Consider the following 24,170-nt stretch of genomic DNA (forward strand, 5'->3'; position numbering starts at 1 on the left):
GGACAATAGGGAACAAAACATTTCCAATAGGGAACAAAACACTTCCAATAGGGGACAATAGGGAACAAAACACTCCCAATATGGACAATAGGGGACAAAACACTCCCAATAGGACAAAACACTCCCGATAGGGGACAAAACACTCCCAATAGGGAACAAAACACTCCCGACAGGGACAATAGGGAACAAAACACTTCCAATAGGGGACAATAGGGAACAAAACATTTCCAATAGGGAACAAAACACTTCCAATAGGGGACAATAGGGAACAAAACACTCCCAATATGGACAATAGGGGACAAAACACTCCCAATAGGGACATTGGGAACAAAAGACTCCCAATAGGGGACAATACACTCCCAATAGGGGACAATACACTCCCAATAGGGGACAATACACTCCCAATAGGGGACAATAGGGAACAAAACACTCCCGATAGGGGACAAAACACCCCCGATAGGGGACAAAACACTTCCGATAGGGGACAACAAGGCTTATGTTCCGGCCCTACCTTGTACACAGGGCCGCCGTCAGGGGGTACAGCCAATACCCCAGTAAGGGGCCCAGGCCCCCGCTGCACCCCCTGCAGAAGCCTCAGCACAGAAGCAGAAGACCAATGATTAAACAGTGATCTCCTGCTTCTTTACATCCCCTGGCCACATCATTCTCTCCTCTTTCCCTCCCCCCCCCCCCCCCCCCCGTGCCACTTTATTCCCCTGTGCCAAATCATCCCCCTTTATCACCCCTTCTGTCACATAATTTCCTCTTGATCCCCCACATTCCCCCTTTATTGCCCTCTGTGCACAGGGTATAGAGAGGAGGTATAATGATATGGGTGATAAGGGAAGATTAAATGACACTGGGAGATTGAACTGTAATATGGCTTTTTATCATGTTTTATAGGTAATTACACTCCGGGGTGAGTACAGGACAGGATTTGGTCATTTTGAAAGATTTTTGAGCCTTTTTCCCCCATAAGGAACATCTCTCAATAGTGGACATTTTTTTATTCCTCGTGAGTGTCCACTATTGGGAGATTCTACTGTAGTAGGTTAATAATGGGATATCTGAACACCAAATATACATGGCCAGTATGATTAGATATTTTATTAGGCCTGATATACACCCACTGGCCACTTTATTAGGTACATCTTGCTATTCCTGGGTCCAGACCCCCTTTATATTTTCTACAAGGTGCTGCAAACATTCATCAGAAATTTCCCTCCATACAGACATGATGACATCACACAGTTCCTCCATATAGACATGATGACATCACACAGTTCCTCCATATAGACATGATGACATCACACAGTTCCTCCATATGGACATGATGACATCACTCAGTTCCCCCATATGGACATGATGACATCACACAGTTCCTCCATATGGACATGATGACATCACACAGTTCCTCCATATAGACATGATGACATCACACAGTTCCTCCATATAGACATGATGACATCACACAGTTCCTCCATATACACATGATGACATCACTCAGTTCCTCCATATGGACATGATGACATCACACAGTTCCTCCATATAGACATGATGACATCACACAGTTCCTTCATATGGACATGATGACATCACTCAGTTCCCCCATATAGACATGATGACATCACTCAGTTCCCCCATATAGACATGATGACATCACACAGTTCCTCCATATGGACATGATGACATCACACAGTTCCTTCATATGGACATGATGACATCACTCAGTTCCCCCATATAGACATGATGACATCACACAGTTCCTCCATATGGACGTGATGACATCACACAGTTCCTTCATATGGACATGATGACATCACTCAGTTCCCCCATATAGACATGATGACATCACACAGTTCCTCCATATAGACATGATGACATCACACAGTTCCTCCATATAGACATGATGACATCACACAGCTCCTCCATATGGACGTGATGACATCACACAGTTCCTCCATATGGACGTGATGACATCATACAGCTCCTCTATATGGACATGATGACATCACACAGTTCCTCCATATGGACTTGATGACATCACACAGTTCCTCCATATGGACATGATGACATCACACAGTTCCTCCATATGGACATGATGACATCACACAGTTCCTCCTTATGGACATGATGACATCACACAGTTCCTCCATATGGACATGATGACATCACACAGCTCCTCCATATGGACATGACATCACACAGTTCCTCTATATGGACATGATGACATCACACAGCTCCTCCATATGGACGTGATGACATCACACAGTTCCTCCATATGGACATGATGACATCATACAGCTCCTCTATATGGACATGATGACATCACACAGTTCCTCCATATGGACTTGATGACATCACACAGTTCCTCCATATGGACATGATGACATCACACAGTTCCTCCATATGGACATGATGACATCACACAGTTCCTCCATATGGACATGATGACATCACACAGTTCCTCCAAATAGACATGATGACATCACACAGTTCCTCCATATGGACATGATGACATCACACAGTTCCTCCAAATAGACATGATGACATCACACAGTTCCTCCATATGGACATGATGACATCACACAGTTCCTCCATATGGACATGATGACATCACGCAGTTGCTGCACATCCATGATGAGAATCTCCGGTTCCACCACATCCCAGCGGTGATCTATTGGATGAGATCTGGTGACTGTGGAGGCCATTGGAGTCATGTGACTTCATTGTCCTGTATGAGATGATGTCATGTGACCTCATTGTCCTGTATGAGATGGTCATGTGACCTCATTGTCCTGTATGAGATGATGTCATGTGACCTCATTGTCCTGTATGAGATGATGTCATGTGACCTCATTGTCCTGTATGAGATGATGTCATGTGACATGGGGCATTATCCTGCTGGAAGTATTATCAGAAGATGGGTCCACTGTGGTCATAAAGGGACGGACATGGTCAGTAACAATACTCCGGTAGGTTGTGGTGTTTATACCAGGATCAATTGGTACGAAGGGGCCCAAAGTGCCCAGAAAATGTCCCCCACATCATTACACCCCCACCAGCCTGATCCGCTGATACAAGGCAGAATGGATCCATACTTTATGTTGTTTACACCAAATTCTGACCCTGAGATCTGAAGGTCACAGCTGGAATGGAGACTCCTCAGACCAGACAACTTTCTTCCATCTTCAATTGTCCAGTTTTGGTTCCTGTGTAAATTGTAGCCTCAGTTTCCTGTTCTTAGCTGACAGGAGTGGCCCCCGGGGTGGTCTTCTGCTGTTGTAGCCCATCTGCTTCAAGGTTGGGGTTGGATGTATTGTGTGTTCAGAGATGGTATTCTGCAGACCTTGGTTGTAACCAGTGGTTATTTGAGTTACTGTTGCCTTTGTGTCATCTCAAACCAGTCTGCCTATTCTCCTTTGACATCAACAAGGCATTTTCATCCACACAACTTCCGCTCACTGGATATTTTCTCTTTTTCGAACCATTCTCAATAAACCCTAGAGATGGTTGTGTGTGCAAATCCCAGTAGATCAGCAGTTTCTGGAATACTCATACCGGCCCCTCTGGCACAAACAACCATGCCACGCTCACAGTCACTTAAATCCCCTTTCTTCCCCATTCTGATGCTCAGTTTGAACTTCCGCAAATTGTCTTGACCACGTACTCATGCCTTAAAAGAGTTGTCCACTTCCGGTTCTGGCTCGGCCGATGTAGGAGGCTAGCGAGGCGAGCTCCTGCTTCCACCCGACTGTTACCAGCTCCGTGCCACCTCTCCGGTGCCCCGACGGTCCCTGGTGCCTCCGCAAGCTCCAGGGCATGGACTGGTATGTTCAGCGTGGTGGCCGGTCTGCCTCACCACCCTCCGCGCTCCCAGCACAACCACCATGTGGCCCCAGCAATATGGCTGCGGCTGGAAGTACGCAGCAGCCAGCAGCGCCATGACCCCAGCCACTGCCACCACTGTCCTCCTCTATGCAGCAGATGGACATGGAAGTCACCTGTCTGCTGACCGCTCATCCCAGCCTGTCAGCTCTTTACAGGGGACTCAGATACGGGCCCCACAGCCTCTCAGGCCCTGCTTAACCCTGAACCTACTGAGCCTTTGGTGCACATTGATTATCAAAAACTAGCTGCAGAAGTGGCGCTCAGAATAACCCCTAATGTCCAGCATATAGTGGAGGAAGTCCTTAAAGAAACATTACAGGATATAGATTTGGAGGTGAAGGGAAATACTGGGCGTCTCATTGAGGTGGAACAGAGGGTGTCTCATTGAGGACAGAGGGTGTCTCATATTGAGGATGGAGACGTTCTTACAGAAAGACGCCTTAAAGCTACAGAACTTGAACTGGCCAGAGTAAATGACAAGCTTGAGGACCTGGAAAATAGATCCCTGCCCAACAATTTGCCCATTGTGGGTGTTAAGGAGTCGGTCATCTCCCCTGACTTACCTAAGTACCTTGTACTCGCTCACCCTTTCCGGGTGGAACGGGCCCACAGAATCGGTCCGCCGCCTCCTCACCAGGTACACCTGCAGCCCTGGCCCACCGCCCTCGCCAGGTTATACTGAAGCTCCTGGATTTTAATGATAAGGGTGAAATTCTACAGGCTTATAGACCCTTTCCCCAATCGCTGGTGATACGCAGCATGTGCCTCCTACTCTATTTTTCTGTGGAAGTGGCGAAACGCAGGAGAGCTTATAATACAATCTGTACCACACTTTTCAAATCTAAATACCGATCACATCTACAATACCCGGCTGTTCTTCGGGTGTTCCATGCAGATGGGACTGTTTCTGTCTACAACACTCCAGAGGCTGCTGCCGCTTCCCTGGATCAACTCCTGAATACGTCCTCTGGGCGATCTTACTGCTCAACGCCACACAGAAGATCTCGCTCACCTAGAGGCGTCCGCCGCTCCAGATCACCCACGAGAGACCCAGATTGCTTTCCTAATCGGAGGGATCTACGCCGCCAACAACGCTCCCCACGATGTGGCTTCAGCAGTGACCACCACTCCTCTCCAGTATGAGGTTCCTTACTGAGGTGCATCTTGTTGCAGCTGACCCTTGACTCCTTGCCATGGATGTTCCTGTGTTTGGACACTCCTCTCAGGTTCTATGTTCCCCGGTGCCCGGTTATTTGTTTTTTACACCACCTGATAGTCTGCTAGGGCTGGCTCATCCGCAGCTGTATCTGTGCCGGGCTATGCCCCATTCTATTAAAGGGGTACTCCGGTGAAAACCTTTTTTCTTTTAAATCAACTGGCTCCGGAAAGTTAAACAGATTTTTACATTACTTCTATAAAAAAAATCTTAATCCTTCCTGTACTTATTAGCTGCTGAATACTACAGAGGAAATTCTTTTCTTTTTGGAATTCTCTCTGATGACATCACAAGCACAGTGCTCTCTGCTGACATTATAATAATAATAATAAGTCTTTATTTATTGTTGTCCTTAGTGGGATTTGAACCCAAGTCCCCAGCACTGCAAGGCAGCAGTGCTAACCACTGAGCCACCATGCTGCCCTTAGCATACATCTGCTATGCACGGTTGCTAAAATGGACAGAGATGTCAGCAGAGAGCACTGTGCTCGTGATGTCATCAGTGTTCCAAAAGGAAAGGAATTTCCTCTGTAGCATTCAGCAGCTAATAAATACTGGAAGGATTAAGATTTTTTAATAGAAGTAATTTACAAATATGTTTAACTTTCTGACACCAGTTGATTTAAAAGAAAAAAGGTTTTCACCGGAGTACCCCTTTAATTAAATCAGGGTCACATTGGGGTTGGCCCAGTCAGGCCCCTGCCCGAAAAAAAAAGTCCTTAACCCCGAAGGAGGGTGTCCACGTTAGGGTGACGTCCTATTGTTTTTGTTATGCATTCTTGTTCTTTTGTTTTGTTCAATGTTATTTGGCTCCATACTGTGAGTACTATGTTCTACCTCGATATGCTGCCCCCTACAGGGGTACCTGGAATCTCTCGGCTCTTCTTCACACTTCCTACTCTAAATTACCGCCCTTGGTGAAGTGCTCTGCACTATTGAGAGACACTGTGGCGACATGGAAGGAGGTTCGCAAACTATTCCAACTCCCTTTTCTCATCTCTAAACACCACCCCTTGACAAACCATCCAGAACTCCCGACAGGTGTCCCTCCAGTATGGGCGGCCAAGGCATTGACCACGGCTTGACATTTTATTGATAAACCTAATAGATTTTGGCTCTCTCCAGTGTCTCTGTGTTCCACATTTAATCTACCGCCCTCCCATATGTTTCCTCTGAACCAATTATACTCCTTATTTAGTACTCGTCTGAGAAATCTCGATAATGAATCACATGATCATGGGCTGGACTATCTAATAGGCTCGGGGCCCCGTAAGCTCTGAATTTCCACCATTTACTCCACCATCGAGAGTCCTTCTGAAAGCTGACCCTGCTACCCTCTTCACCTCGTGGTCCACCTGGGTGCCGGGTGATGATATCTCTGACTGTCTGTTACAGGGATGGGATATAATATGCAGGGGCATCATAAATGAGAGGTGGAGGGAAACTTACTATAAACTGTCCCAAAGGCCCTTTATGGCTTTAATGTTCTTCTGTCCCCAGATTTCCCTGACGGAATCACTGCCTGCCCTAAATATTCCACCCCCTGACTAATCTATGGCACGGTGTGTGGACTTGCTCTCATACTGCTGCTTATTGGCAACTGATCTTGACATATGTTAAAGGAGTACTCCGCCCCTGGATATCTTATCACCTATCCAAAGGAAGATGTCTGATCGCAGGGGTCCCGCCGCTGGGGTCCCCCACAATCTAGCATGTAGCACCCACCTGTAAGTACTGCCGGAAGCGCTGGAGGCTCTCAGTCTTATGCCTCCCGACCACGGGGACAGAGTATCGTGATGTCACAACTCCGCCCCCGCGTGACATCACGCCTGCCCCCTCAATGCAAGTCTATGGTATGCCTTTTAATAACACAGAATGAATGCATACAAAGGAACACATGCAATAAAGAAATTTATGGGCATGCTGGGAGTTGTAGTTTTGCAAAAGCTGGAGGCACCCTGGTTTAGAAACACTGCTAGAACAGGTGACCCAGGCACCAAAAGACGTAGAATACATCCTGTGTATTACAGGATAAATAATAATTACGCAATACTACGTTTGGGTACGTGGATGTACAAAATAATTACCCTTATTTATGAGGGAACAATAATGTAAGTACAACACAGAAAAGTCCCTTTATTCATAGATGACGAATACCTCTGTGGGACATTGGGTACTAAGGAACCATCGGTGTTATCCATCTTGTCTTTGAGGTTAGTAATCTGTCATGTGACCTAGAAGGAAATGAATAGAGCGCTCTGGGATATAACCTGTATGATGTCACAGGAGACTTGCTTCTTCTTTATTATTATTATTATTATACGTGTTCCTTTCTCGGCATTTCTTCTGGGTTATTACATTTATGGTTCTTTGAGCTGTGGGCATTTCTGAGCGAACACATTTATTCAGTATTATTCACATTTATTCAGTATTTGGTAACAGCTCTGCCGATGTTATTCTCTGACTAATGTACTTGGATAGGACTTGGCTGGTAAGATAGTCCTTTTGTAATATAATTGCAGAGTACATGGCACTGCCCAGTCTTCCTACCTAAACCGTGTGGGAGAGGAGAAGCAACAATGACACTCTCATCTTCACATACTTATGGCCCGTCCTCCTCTCCTATCCTCCTATTTCATCCTCTCCCCTCCTCCTATCCTCTCCTCCTCCCCCCTCCTCCTCCCCTCCATCCACCTATCTTGTCCTCCTCTCCCCTCCGTTGTCCTCTCCCCTCTTCCTATCCCCTCCTCCTCTCTCCTCCTCCTCCTATCCCCTCCTCCTATCTCGTCCTCCTATCTTGTCCTCCTATCCCCTCCTCCCCTCCTATCCCCTCCTGTCCTCCTATCCCCTCCTCCTCTCCCCTCCGTCGTCCTCCTCCCCCTCCCTCCTTCTCTCCCCTCCTCCTATCCCGTCCGCCTATCCCCTCCTCCTATCTCGTCCTCCTATCCCCTCCTCCTCTCTCCTCCTCCTATCCTCTCCTCCTCCCCCCTCCTCTTCCCCTCCGTCCTCCTATCTCGTCCTCCTCTCCCGTCCTCCTATCTCGTCCTCCTCTCCCCTCCTCCCCTCCGTCCTCCTCTCCCCTCCGTCGTCCTTTCCCCTCTTCCTATCCCCTCCTCCTCTCTCCTCCTCCTCCTCCTATCCCCTCCTCCTATCTCGTCCTCCTATCTTGTCCTCCTATCCCCTCCTCCTCTCCTGTCCTCCTATCCCCTCCTTCTCTCCCCTCCTCCCCTCCGTCCTTCTCTCCCCTCCTCCTATCCCCCACCTCCTATCTCGTCCTCCTATCCCGTCCTCCTCTCCCCTCCTCCTATCCTCTCCTCCTCCCCTCCTCCTCCCCTCCGTCCTCCTATCCCGTCCTCCTCCCCCCTCCGTCCTCCTATCCCCTCCTCCTATCCCGTCCTCCTATCCTGTCCTCCTATCCACTCCTCCTATCCACTCCTCCTCTCCCCTCCTCCTCTCGCGTCCTCCTCTCCCCTCCTCCTCTCGCGTCCTCCTCTCCCCTCCTCTTCTCCCGTCCTCCTATCCCCTCCTCCTATCCCCTCCTCCTATCCCCTCCTCCTATCCCCTCCTCCTATCCCCTCCTCCTATCCCCTCCTCCTATCCCCTCCTCCTATCCCCTCCTCCTATCCCCTCCTCCTATCCCCTCCTCCTCTCCCCTCTTCCTAACCCCTCCTCCTCCTCTCCTGTCCTATCCCCTCCTCCTATCCCGTCCTCCTATCCCGTCCTCCTATCCCCTCCTCCTATCCCCTCCTCCTATCCCCTCCTCCTCTCCCCTCCTCCTCTCCCCTCCTCCTCTCCCCTCCTCCTATCTCCTCCTCCTATCTCCTCCTCCTCCTATCTCCTCCTCCTATCTCCTCCTCCTATCTCCTCCTCCTATCTCCTCCTCCTATCTCCTCCTCCTATCCCCTCCTCCTATCCCCTCCTCCTATCCCCTCCTCCTATCCCCTCCTCCTATCCCCTCCTCCTCTCCCCTCTTCCTCTCCCCTCTTCCTCTCCCCTCCTCCTCTCCCCTCTTCCTAACCCCTCCTCCTCCTCTCCTGTCCTCCTATCCCCTCCTCCTATCCCCTCCTCCTATCCCCTTCTCCTATCCCATTCTCCTATCCCCTTCTCCTATCCCCTCCTCCTATCCCCTCCTCCTATCCCCTCCTCCTATCCCCTCCTCCTATCCCCTCCTCCTCTCCCCTCCTCCTCTCCCCTCCTCCTCTCCCCTCCTCCTCTCCCCTCTTCCTATCCCCTCCTCCTCTCCCCTCTTCCTAACCCCTCCTCCTCCTCTCCTCTTCCTATCCCCTCCTCCTCTCCCCCCCTCCTCCTCTCCCCTCCTCCTATCCCCTCCTCCTATCCCCTCCTCCTCTCCCCTCGTCCCATCTCCTCCTCCTATCTCCTCCTCCTATCCCTTCCTCCTATCTAATCCCGATCAAAAGATGTAACAGAAGTCTCATAGACTTGCATGTGACTTCAGAGAAAAAGCCTCCATCTTCACATAAGAAGGGGGGTTAGTTTTAACTCCACTATATGTGAGTTGACCTATAAGTATCATGTTTACCAAGTTTCTTTGAAATATCTCCAACTTTTAAAAGTTATGCTGGTACACACACACTTTACATACATACACATAAATTACATACACACATGTACAAAAATTACATATATACATACAGTCATGGCCGTAAATGTTGGCACCCCTGAAATTTTTCAAGAAAATGAAGTATTTCTCACAGGAAAGGATTGCAGTAACACATGTTTTGCTATACACATGTTTATTCCCTTTGTGTGTATTGGAACTAAACCAAAAAAGGGAGGAAAGAAAGCAAATTGGACATAATGTCACCAAACTCCAAAAATGGGTTGGACAAAATTATTGGCCCCCTTTCAAAATTGTGGATAAATAAGATTGTTTCAAGCATGTGATGCTCCTTTATACTCACCTGGGGCAAGTAACAGGTGTGGGCAATATAAAAATCACACCTGAAAGCAGATACAAAGGAGAGAAGTTCACTTAGTCTTTGCATTGTGTGTCTGTGTGTGCCACACTAAGCATGGACAACAGAAAGAGGAGAAGAGAACTGTCTGAGGACTTGAGAACCAAAATTGTGGAAAAATATCAACAATCTCAAGGTTACAAGTCCATCTCCAGAGATCTAGATTTGCCTTTGTCCACAGTGCGCAACATTATCAAGAAGTTTGCAACCCATGGCACTGTAGCTAATCTCCCTGGGCGTGGACGGAGGAGAATAATTGATGAAAGGTGTAAACGCAGGATAGTCCGGATGGTGGATAAGCAGCCCCAAACAAGTTCCAAAGATATTCAAGCTGCAGGCTCAGGGAGCATCAGTGTCAGCGCAAACTGTCAACATTTAAATGAAATGAAACCCTATTGCCGGAGACCCAGGAGGACCCCACTATGGAGGAGACCCATGAGGACCCCACTGCTGACACAGAGAAATGAACTTGAGTAACCAAAATCCTTCTGGGAAAACGTCTTGAGGACAGATGAGACCAAGATAGAGCTTTTTGGTAAAGAACATCATTCTACTGTTTACCGAAAACAGAATGAGGCCTACAAAGAAAAGAACACAGAACCTACAGTGAAATATGGTGGAGGTTCAATGATGTTTTGGGTTGTTTTGTTGCCTCTGGCACTGGGGGCCTTGAATGTGTACAAGGCATCATGAAATCTGAGGATTACCAACGGATTTTGGGGTCGCACTGTACAGCCCAGTGTCAGAAAGTTGGGTTTGCGTCCAAGATCTTGGGTCTTCCAGCAGAACAATGACCCCAAACATACATCCAAAAGCCCCCGAAATGGATGGCAACAAAGTGCTGGAGAGTTCTGAAGTGGCAGCAATGAGTCCAGATCTAAATCCCATTGATCACCTGTGGAGAGATCTTAAAATTGCTGTTGGGAAAAGGCGCCTTCCAATAAGGCTAGGTTCAGACTACGGAATTTCCGCCTGCAATTCCTCTTTGAAATTGCAGGCGGAAATTCTGCTTGCTAAAATGTATAGTGTAGTGAATGGTTTTCCGTTCACAAATTCACACTTCAGAATTTGTGAAGCGGAATTTGTGAACGGAAAATTTGCTTGGAAATTTCCGCCTGAAGAAATGCGTTGCTCTTTCTTCAGGCAGAAAACACATTAGTCTATCGGAGACTGCAGTGTCTGCGCGGTCCTAGCGCCGACTGATTCAGTCAGCGCTGGCCGCACTCGGAATCTCCGGGTGGAAATTTTCTGCCCGGAGATTCCGTAGTCTGAACCTAGCCTAAGAGAGACCTGGAGCAGTTTGCAAAGGAAGAGTGGTCGAACATCCCGGCTGAGAGGTGTAAGAAGCTTATTGATGGTTATAGGAAGCCACTGATTTCAGTTATTTTTTCCAAAGGGTGTGCAACCAAATATTAGGTTAAGGGTGCCAATAATTCTGTCCAGCCCATTTTTAGAGTTTGGTGACATTATGTCCAATTTGCTTTTTTCCTCCCTTTTTTTGGTTTAGTTCCAATACACACAAAGGGAATAAACATGTATATAGCAAAACGTGTGTTACTGCAATCCTTTTCTGTGAGAAATACTTCATTTTCTAGAAAAATTTCAGGGGTGCCAACATTTACAGCCATGACTATATATACACATACACACACACATGAATTACATACACACACACATATATATATATTACATAGACACACATATGTACATTACATACATGGATTACATGCACACACATATACAAAAGTTACATATATATATATATATATATATATATATATATATATATATATATATATATACATACACACATAAATTAATATATACACAATAACACATAAATTACATATACGGTACATATATTACATACACACAGATATCTTTTGTTGTTCTATGTGACTATATATTTGACACATCTGTCATTTATTTATATCCCATTAACCAAAAAATCCCCGAGGATTCAACCAGAAAACCCTCCGGGCAGAAGCCCCTCGGGGTCTAAATCCCTATCTATAGAGAACCCCCCTAAAATATATATATATATCTTTATTGTATCTCAAATAATATATAATATACCGGCCAAATGTCGAGGAGGTGCATGAGTGAACTTTTAATAAGAATTGGGGGGGAGATTGGAATAGGGAGTATCTGGCAGCATCCAATCTATGAGAGATAAGGAGTATTACCCCATGAAATCAATCAGATAGATGTAAAATAAATTACAATAGCTGTATTGCTGCTGTACCTCCGATTTCAATAGCTGGGCTCATATAGCCGCCCAGGAAAAAGATCTCATACTCCTTTTGTCATTTTTACAATTTTGGTTTAGTTTAAATGAAAACCAGCAGTCCTGGAACAGCGCAGATTGTAAATAAAACCTAGATTTCTATTAATGATTATGTTTTTTTTGTTCTCTTATATATTTCTAGTTGATTATCTTTATGGCCCTGGCAGATGGGGTCTCACAGATCAAGACCGGACCCCTGACCATGCATACACAGACGGCCATCCACTTTGTAGAACTGCTTACCAAGGTGAGAATTGTTCTTTTCAAGACTAGACCCTCGCAGACAGGGTTATTGGGCCCTGTGCTTATAGTATTTTTTTATTGTGTAGGGGAGGGGTCACAAACAGCGCATCCGCAGTGTATATGGTGCCGCAGAGCGAGTTCCCTGCTACGGCCGGGCCGCTCTGTGTCTAAGCTCATGACTTCTGGCGGGAAATCCGCAGCCACGAGCGGACTCGCAGAACTACAGGGAGCTTACTTTGCTGTCACTCTGACTGCCGGCAGCGCATCCGCAGCGTCATATAGGCTGCGGATGCGCTGTGTGGGACCCTACCCTAAAGCTGTGTTAGAAACACCTCAAGCTGCAGATCCACATCCTATAGGTAATATACAATATACACTATATAAACCATTGGTCTTCAAACTGTGGCCCTCCAGATGTTACAAAACTACAATTCTCAGCATGCCCGGACAGCCGTTGGCTGTCCGGGCATGCTGGGAGTTGTAGTTTTGCAACATCTGGAGGGCCACAGTTTGAAGACTGCTGATATAAACCTATACACTCTGGGGGAGATTTATCAAAACCTGTCCAGAAGAAAGGTTGCGGAGTTGCCCATAGCAACCAATCAGATCGCTGCTTTCATTTTTGAAAATGGGCAACTCAGCAACTTCTGGGACAGATTTTGATATCTCTCTCCCTCTATGTACAGAACTCATGATGGGTGCCGTGTCTTAGGGCTTATTCATACTGCGGACATTTAGCCAATGGGATGTCCGCTTGCAGCAGGCTCCCCAGAAATCATCTGTGGTAGGGCCGCAGGGAAGTGCGCCGTCTTATAGAAATTCTGATAGCGATTCCGCAGTGTGCCCAGGGTAGCAGAATCCCATTGAAAACAATGGGACTCTGCTGCAAAAAAAAATTCCGCATATGGAATGTCAGAATGTCCGCTGTGGGAAATCTGCTGGATGTACGCTGTCTCGTAGAGATTCCACCCAATGGATACACATGTTTATTCTTTGGGCAGATGTCTATTCTGCTGGTGAAATTCCACCGCGGCGAATCCACAGTGTGCACAGAGCAGCAGAATCCCATTAAAAACAATGGGACTTTGCTGCAAGCCTTAGGGCTGGTTCACACTGCGGACATTCAGCTGGTGAATGCCCGCCTGATGTGCGTAGTCTCAGAAATGGCAATGCAGTCGTGCAGAGTTCCACCCAAAGAACAAGCGTGTTAATTCGGAATTCCGCTGCAAACAATGGGACTCTGCTGCAAGTGGAATGTTCACAGTGTGAATGAGACCTTAAAGGGATACTCCAGGGAAGTATATATCCATCAACAACAAAAAATTCCTTCTATCCCCTTGCCTACATCTCCCAGTAATCACTGTGCAGCTCTGCTCTGCCAGCCCCCACCCTCCTGCTCTGAGCGGCAGAGAGAGAGATTCAGTGTCTGCCTGGCTGAGGCTGCACACACCTCCCAGTTCTAAGCACTAAAGAGAGCATGACTCATCGGTTCAGGGTAGAAACCACATGGTCCTTGTCTCTCAGGAGGGTTGGAGCTAGAGGGATTAGGACAGAGACAGAGTGGATGGCTGGATGATGTCATTCCCTCACTCCCTGCATGTAAGTGACAACCAAAGAGGAGAAACTGCTCAATATAGCTAATGAATGATATTTAGACAATTAAATAGGTTGACGAGAGGGAAAGGATGGGCTATGGGTTTAGTTCCCTGTAGTAACCCTTTAATGATTTACCGGGATTGGCTGACAAACTGTACAGACCAGACACATTTATCGGCCTGTTAGAATTACAAGATGTTTAATGTATTGCTGACTTGTACATGTTTGTCTGCACTTTTTTTAAATCATATATCAGTATGTAGATAATATATATATAATCAGTTCTGCAAATAGATCATATATCAGTATATATATAGAATATAGCTATGTATAGATAGTTCTGGATAGTTTATATCTATATAAAGTAGATAGCAGGCAGCACTCCAAAATTAAGTCAAGCAAATCTTGTGATTTATTCCATGATGTGATAGACAACGTTTCAGCCGTCTCTCACCGCCATTTTTAAGTGATTACAAGTGATACACAGGGGGTTCAGCTGTGTATCACTTGTAATCACTTGAAAATGGCGGTGAGAGACGGCTGAAACGTTGTCTATCACATCATGGAATAAATCACAAGATTTGCTTGACTTAATTTTGGAGTGCTGCCTGCTATCTACTTTATATCAAAGGGAACCGGAACACCGAGGCTCTATATGTATATATATGTGTGTATGTATATGTGTGTGTATATGTATGTATATATGTATGTGTATATATATATGTGTGTATATATATATATATATATATATATATGTGTATATATATATATATATATATATATATATATATATATATATATACTATAGAAATATATGTAGATAGCTAGGGATAGTTTATATCTATAGATAGATATAAAACCAGTTCTGTAAATAGATCATATATCAGTATACATAGGTATAGAATATAGATATATACAGTGACCCCCCCCCCCCCCCCGACCTACGATGGCCCCGACATACGATCATTTCAACATACGATGGCCTCTCAGAGGCCATCGCATGTTGAAAGCAGCATCGCGGCCATCGCAAAAACGGCTATCCGGCAGCGCAGACTGCTTCAGCTGCCACCGGATAGCCGTTTACGGTGCCCCGTGTGGTCCGCTGACGATCACTTACCTGTCCTCGGGGCTCCGGCGCGTCCTCTTCAGGATCCCCTGCATGGCCGGTGCTCTCCATCGTCGTCATCCTGTCACCGCGCACGCCGTCCCGTCATCCAATAGGAGCGGCGTGCGTAGCGACGTGATGGCGGCGACGGAGAGTGAGGATGCCGGGGAAGCAGAGGCCTTGCCGGAGCGACGGTGACACCCCGGGGACGCGGCGACAGCGAGGGACGGGGACATCCAGGGCAGCTGTGACGGTCCGGAGCGGTTGGGACACGTGAGTATAACCTCCAATACCAGTGGTCTTCAACCTGCGGACCTCCAGATGTTGCAAAACTACAACTCCCAGCATGCCCGGACAGCCAACGGCTGTCCGGGCATGCTGGGAGTTGTAGTTTTGCAACATCTGGAGGTTGTAGACCACTGTACTATACTTTACATTGCACGGATCCCTCAACATACGATGGTTTCAACAAACGATGGTCCATTTGGAGCGGATTACCATGGTATGTTGAGGGACCACTGTGTATAGATAGTTTATACCTATAGATAGATATAAAATCAGTTCTGTAAATAGATCATATATCAGTACCAATGTTAGCACTGTATTTGGGCTGACAAGCATTATGCCTTTTGGCCTTCTTGTGATTGGCGCCATAGTTTAAGCTGATATAGCCAGAATCTAGGAAATGTGTTTCCCTACCAGCTGTTGCAAAACTACAACTCCCAGCATGCCCAAACAGCCCTTGGCCCAATGTAATCTTCCATGCAGCAGACTTTCCGAGTGGAATTTTTTTTAACTAAGATTTGACTTGGAAATTCCTCCATGTGAAGAATCGCTAATATGGTGGGGAACAAACAAAATCCTGTTTTTATTCCCAACAGGCCAAGTTTACAGTGACAAAATGTGAGGAGCCGGGCACAGACAGCTTCATCATTGAGTGCCAGGGGATTGGCCTCCAGAATAAGAACGTCTGACAATCCTAGAAGACTGCGAGAGAAGCGACGTCTCCGGGACACTGCATGCAGTGAACGCAGCATGACACTAGGGGGCGCTGCGCAACAAGGGCTGCATCACCACTTTTTACAGCTTTACATTCTGGGTCTGCCTGAGAAGGGATCAGGCGGATTGTGTGCATGAAACCGAGTTTAAGTTAATATTTTATTGCTGAGTGAATGACCTACGTGCCATGTCTACGAATAAACATCAATGTGATGCTGCATATTAGTCTTGTTTTATAAGCAGACATGATTGTTGAAATGTAGATAGATAGGAGATAGATATGAGATAAATAGATAGGAGATAGATAGATAGGAGATAGATAGATAGGAGATAGATAGATAGGAGATAGATAGATAGGAGATAGATAGATAGGAGATAGATAGATAGGAGATAGATAGATAGATAGATAGATAGATAGGAGATAGATATGAGATATGAGAGAGAGAGAGAGATATGAGAGAGATATGAGATATGAGAGAGAGAGAGAGATATGAGAGAGATAGATATGAGACGGATAGATATTGGATATGAGATAGATATGACATAAATAGATATTAGATATGAGATAGATAGATATAAACCAGGATAAGTTAGCCAGCACATACTGATACCGAAACTACTGCATGGACCCGGCATACAGGTGCACGCTGCTAGGCTGAATATACACAAACAGGAGAATACAGCAGCACACTGCTAGCACAAAGATACAGATAAAAAATGAAATGCTATATTGCTACAATGCAAAAAAATGAAAAAATTGAAGTGCTTTGCTCACCATTTGGCCAAATAGTTTGAACCATCCCACCACGATAAGGTGACCTCATTGGGATGGGCCCTACACTGTGAATATGCCTCTGTGCAGTCAGTTACCAGGTTTGTAAGGTCTGCAACATCCAGCACCTTATAAGATGGGTGGGGTGCAAGAACCAACATGGAGGTAGCCACTCCCCCATATGTATAACACAAACAAGGATCAGTTGGGCAGCACATGCATATTCACAGTGTAGGGTCCTTCCCAATGAGGTCACCTTATCGCGGTGGGATGGTCCAAACTATTTGGCCAAATGGTGAGCAAAGCACCTAAATTTTTTTGCATTGTAGCAATATAACATTATATTTTTTATCTGTATCTTTGTGCAAGCAGTGTGCTGCAGCATTCTACTGTTGATAGATAGATATGAGAGAGAGAGAGATAGAAGGGTGCCTCCAGCTGTTGCAAAACTACAACTCCCAGCATGCCCGGAAAGCCAAAGGCTGTCCGGGCATGCTGGGAGTTGTAGTTTTGCTACAGCTGGAGGCACCCTTTCTGTATACTGGGATGTACACTTTCCTTATACAGTAATGTATAAGGGCTAATTTTTTGTGCCGTGATCTGTAGTTTTTATCGGTACCATTTTCGTTTTAGTCCATTTAAAAAAAAAAAATTTCTGATATATGATCTGACCAAAAATCAGCAATTCTGGCCTTTGGTATTTTCTTACATTTGTAGAGTTCATCGTGCAGGATCACAAACATTATATTTTAATCGTTTGGACAATTCTGCACGCAATAGTATTCATTTTTTATTTCTTTACGTGTTTTTAGGTATAAAATGGAAAAAAGGTTGTGATTTAAATTTTTAATAGGTTTTTTATTATTTAAAAAAATTATTTTTATATATTTCACATTTTTTAATAAACCTAAGGGGACTATAAATAGCAATCTTTTGATTGCTAGTACTGATCGATTCTAGGCAATGGCATAGCACTGATCAGTAATATCTGCAATCTGCTTGTACAGTCTGCCTGAGGTAGACTGTACAAAAAGTTTCCCAGAGAGCAGCATGGAGTGAGTAAGAGACCTCGGACGCCACCTTGACTTATGGCGTAGCACTGATCAGTAATATCTGCAATCCACTTGTACAGACTGTACAAGCAGATTGCAGATATTACTGATCAGTACTATGCATTGAGTCAAGGTGGTGGCCAAAGGTCTCTTACTCACTCTATGCTGCTCTCTGGGGATTCACTTGTACAGTCTACCTCAGGCAGAGAGCAGCATGGAGGTGACCAAGAGACCTCCGTCCGCCATCTTGACTCATGGCATAGCACTGATCAGTAATATTGACGATCAGGAAGACTGTACAAAAAATATCCCCAGAGTGCGCTATGAAGGTTATTTCTGACTTATTGGATCCCCACAATTGTGCTGCAGAGGGTCAGATAAGTGCCTCTAAAACAACAACCACCCTCTTCCCATTGATCAACAGTATCTAAGGGGGGGGGGGGTTACATTCCGGACATCAGCCCAATCACCATTAGTGGTGAGTGCTGGCTGCTGATAGCAGCTGTTACTCCCCATCTTTTGAGCTTACTTCAAAGTCCCCCTGTGTCATCAAAGGGTTTAAAGGGGTACTCTGGTGGAAAACTTTTTTTTTTTTTTTTTTTTTTTTTTAAATCAACTGGTGCCAGAAAGTTAAACAGATTTGTAAATGACTTTTATTAAAAAATCTTAATCCTTCCAGTACTTATTAGCTGCTGAATACTACATTCGAAATTCCTTTCTTTTTGGAACACAAACCTCATGAGCACAGTGCTCTCTGCTGACATCTCTGTCCATTTTAAGAACTGTCCAGAGTAGGAGAAAATCCCCATAGCAAACATTTGCTGCACTGGTCAGTTCCTAAAATGGACAGAGATGTCAGCAGAGAGCACTGTGCTCGTGATGTCAGCAGAGAGCTCTGTGTTCCAAAAAGAAAACCATTTCCTCTGTAGTATTCAGCAGCTAATAAGTACTGGAAGGATTAAGATTTTTTAGCAGAAGTCAGTTACAAATCTGTTTAACTTTCTGGCACCAGCTTATTTAAAAAAAAAAAAAAAAAAAAGTACCGGAGTACCCCTTTAATTAGACACTGAAACCCCACCAGAAAAACTGGGCACATTTTCTTTACGCGAATTATAAATGCCCCTAAAATGTTTCCATGTAGACTGTAGCTTCAGGAGTGAACCCCGCGCTTTTAATGTATCATCTTTCCTCTTCTATGAGTATTCTGGGAGTTGTAGTTTCCCAACAGCTGGAGAGCCACAGGTGGGAAACCATCGCATGAGATTCCTATCCAGAAGCTTAGTGTTTTCCAAACCAATGCGTCTCCAGCTGTTGCAAAACTACAACTCCCAGCATGCCAGGACAGCCTTTGGCTGTCCTGGCATGCTGGGAATTGTAGTTTTGCAACAGCTGGAGGCACAGTGTTTGGAAAATACTGCAGTAGCGGGATGCCACCATTAGATGGCAGCGGAGATTCACCGCGGCGGTCCCTGTAGAAGGTCCATGATCCCTGCTTGTGTGAGATTAAAAGATTACTGCAGCGCTAATGCCGGTGTCCTAAGTTTTCCCTGGTGTCTGGTTACTGAGAATTGATTCCTACAAGGGGCGAACAGATGAGATTTCTCTAACCCCTAAAGATTTTTAGAACTTGTCTGTTGGCCACCATTATTAGCACGATGACGGGAGACTGGACCGGTTCCATTGTACATGCTTTTACATGTAGAAAATACTATATGTGTATATAAATGGGTATATATAAAGGGGTACTCTGACATCAGGTAGAAATATGCTGCAGTAGCCTATGGCATCGCTTACCTGTCTGCCTCGGTTCTAAAATTGCCAAAAATCCATTTGTTTAGTTTAGTCCTGTCCTTCCTACAATTCCCAGAATGCATTTCTTTCTCTACGGCCCTTCATCACAGTCCTCCCACCCTGATCGGCGCTGATCATCGAGGTCTATGGCTGTATTCACACGATCAGGTTTTTCATTGCAATTAGTGAAGACAAAGCCAGGAATGGATTTGAGAGAAAATAAAGAACTCTACGTCTTTTCTTTTATATGTTTCCTCCATTCCTGTCTGGAAACAGTTCTCCATATAGACATGATGACATCACACAGTACCTCCATATAGACATGATGACATCACACAGTTCCTCCATATAGACATGATGACATCACACAGTTCCTCCATATGGACATGATGACATCACACAGTTCCTCCATATAGACATGATGATATCACACAGTTCCTCCATATAGACATGATGACATCACACAGTTCCTCCATATGGACATGATGACAACACACAGTCCCTCCATATACACATGATGACATCACACTGTTCCTCCATATGGACATGATGACATCACACAGTTCCTCCATATAGACATGATGACATCACACAGTTCCTCCATATGGACATGATGACATCACACAGTTCCTCCATATACACATGATGACATCACACAGCTCCTCCATATGGACATGATGACATCACACAGTTCCTCCATATACACATGATGACATCACACAGTTCCTCCATATGGACATGATGACATCACACAGTCCCTCCATATACACATGATGACATCACACAGCTCCTCCATATGGACATGACGACATCACACAGTTCCTCCATATGGACATGATGACATCACACAGTTCCTCCATATGGACATGATGACATCACACAGTTCCTCCATATGGACATGATGACATCACACAGTTCCTCCATATACACATGACGACATCACACAGTTCCTCTATATGGACATGATGACATCACACAGTCCCTCCATATAAACATGACGACATCACACAGTTCCTCCATATGGACATGATGACATCACACAGTTCCTCTATATGGACATGATGACATCACACAGTTCCTCTATATGGACATGATGACATCACACAGTCCCTCCATATAAACATGACGACATCACACAGTTCCTCCATATGGACATGACGACATCACACAGTTCCTCCATATAGACATGATGACATCACACAGTTCCTCCATATAGACATGATGACATCACACAGTCCCTCCATATGGATATGATAACATCACACAGTTCCTCCATATAGACATGATGACATCACACAGTTCCTCCATATGGACATGATGACATTACACAGTTCCTCCATATAGACATGATGACATCACACAGTTCCTCCATATAGACATGATGTCATCACACAGTTCCTCCATATAGACATGATGACATCACACGGTCCCTCCATATAGACATGATGACATCACACAGTCCCTCCATATACACATGACATCACACAGTTCCTCCATATAGACATGATGACATCACACAGTTCCTTCATATGGACATGATGACATCACACAGTTCCTTCATATGGACATGATGACATCACACAGTTCCTCCATATGGACATGATGACATCACACAGTTCCTTCATATGGACATGATGACATCACACAGCTCCTTCATATGGAAATGATGACATCACACAGTTCCTCCATATGGACATGATGACATCACACAGTTCCTCCATATAGACATGATGTCATCACACAGTTCCTCCATATAGACATGATGACATCACACGGTCCCTCCATATAGACATGATGACATCACACAGTCCCTCCATATAGACATGACATCACACAGTTCCTCCATATAGACATGATGACATCACACAGTTCCTTCATATGGACATGATGACATCACACAGTTCCTTCATATGGACATGATGACATCACACAGCTCCTTCATATGGAAATGATGACATCACACAGTTCCTCCATATGGACATGATGACATCACACAGTTCCTCCATATGGACATGATGACATCATACAGTTCCTCCATATGGAAATGATGACATCACACAGTTCCTTCATATGGACATGATGACATCACACAGTTCCTTCATATGGACATGATGACATCACACAGCTCCTTCATATGGAAATGATGACATCACACAGTTCCTCCATATGGACATGATGACATCACACAGTTCCTCCATATAGACATGATGTCATCACACAGTTCCTCCATATAGACATGATGACATCACACGGTCCCTCCATATAGACATGATGACATCACACAGTCCCTCCATATAGACATGACATCACACAGTTCCTCCATATAGACATGATGACATCACACAGTTCCTTCATATGGACATGATGACATCACACAGTTCCTTCATATGGACATGATGACATCACACAGCTCCTTCATATGGAAATGATGACATCACACAGTTCCTCCATATGGACATGATGACATCACACAGTTCCTCCATATGGACACGATGACATCACACAGTTCCTCCATTTGGAAATGATGACATCACACAGTTCCTCCATATGGACATGATGACATCATACAGTTCCTCCATATGGACTTGATGACATCACACAGTTCCTCCATATGGACATGATGACATCACACGGTTCCTCCATATGGACATGACGACATCACACAGTTCATATGGACATGATGACATCACACAGTTCATATGGACATGATGACATCACACAGTTCATACGGACATGATGACATCACACAGTGCATATGGACATGATGACATCACACAGTTCATATGGACATGATGACATCACACAGTTCATATGGACATGATGACATCACACAGTTCATATGGACATGATGACATCACACAGTTCATATGGACATGATGACATCACACAGTTCATATGGACATGACGACATCACACAGTTCCTCCATATGGACATGACGACATCACACAGTTCCTCCATATGGACATGATGACATCACACAGTTCATATGGACATGATGACATCACGCAGTTCCTCCATATGGACATGATGACATCACGCAGTTCCTCCATATAGACATGATGACATCACACAGTTCCTCCATATAGACATGATGACATCACACAGTTCCTCCATATAGACATGATGACATCACACAGTTCCTCCATATGGACATGATGACATCACACAGTTCCTCCATATGGACATGATGACATCACACAGTTCCTTCATATAGACATGATGACATCACACAGTTCCTTCATATAGACATGATGACATCACACAGTTCCTCCATATGGACATGATGACATCACACAGTTCCTCCATATGGAGATGATGACATCACACAGTTCCTCCATATAGACATGATGACATCACACAGTTCCTCCATATGGACATGATGACATCACACAGTTCCTCCATATGGACATGATGACATCACACAGTTCCTCCATATAGACATGATGACATCACACAGTTCCTCCATATGGAGATGATGACATCACACAGTTCCTCCATATGGACATGATGACATCACACAGTTCCTCCATATGGACATGATGACATCACACATCCATGGTGAGAATCTATTGGATGAGATCTGGTGACTGTGGAGGCCATTGGAGTCATGTGACCTCATTGTCCTGTACGAGATGATGTCATGTGACCTCATTGTCCTGTATGAGATGATGTCATGTGACCTCATTGTCCTGTATGAGATGATGTCATGTGACCTCATTGTCCTGTATGAGATGATGTCATGTGACATGGGGATTATCTTACTGGAAGTATCATCAGATGATGGGTCCACTGTGGTCATAAAGGGACGGACATGGTCAGTAACAATACTCAGGTAGGTTGTGGTGTTTATACCAGGATCAATAGGTACTAAGGGGCCCAAAGTGTTCCCAGAAATGTCGTTGTTGCCCCTCCCCCAATACACTCCCACCAGCCTGATCTGCTCATACAAGGCAGGAGGGATCCATACTTTATATTGTTTACACCAAATTCTGACCCTGTCCTCTGAACGTCGCAGCTGTAATGGAGACTCATCATTCTTCCATCTTCCATTGTACAGTTTTGGTTCCTGTGTGAATTGTGCCCTCAGTTTCCTGTTCGTAGCTGACAGGAGTGGCCCCCTGTCTGGTCTTCAGCTGCTGTAGCCCATCTGCTTCAAGGTTGAATGTGTTGTGCGTTTAGAGATGGTATTCCACATATCTTGGTTATAACCAGTGGTTATTTGAGTTACTGTTGCCTTTCTG

General features: G+C 45.1%; 1 protein-coding gene across 4 annotated transcripts in view; it reads left to right on the plus strand.

The window, feature by feature from the left end:
* RTCA (RNA 3'-terminal phosphate cyclase) overlaps positions 1-16,533 on the plus strand; it is a 53,242-nt gene extending 36,709 nt beyond the window's left edge. For all 4 annotated transcript variants that reach the window (XM_056523360.1, XM_056523359.1, XM_056523358.1 and 1 more), the window contains exons 11-12: positions 12,513-12,617; positions 16,196-16,533. In XM_056523360.1, the coding sequence (XP_056379335.1) occupies positions 12,513-12,617; positions 16,196-16,288 (198 nt within the window). In that variant the 3' untranslated portion in view covers positions 16,289-16,533. The remainder of the gene's footprint in view (positions 1-12,512; positions 12,618-16,195) is intronic.
* The last annotated feature ends 7,637 nt before the right edge of the window (positions 16,534-24,170 follow it).

This window comes from Hyla sarda, chromosome 6, assembly GCF_029499605.1.
Source record: "Hyla sarda isolate aHylSar1 chromosome 6, aHylSar1.hap1, whole genome shotgun sequence".
Classification (NCBI taxonomy): domain Eukaryota; kingdom Metazoa; phylum Chordata; class Amphibia; order Anura; family Hylidae; genus Hyla; species Hyla sarda.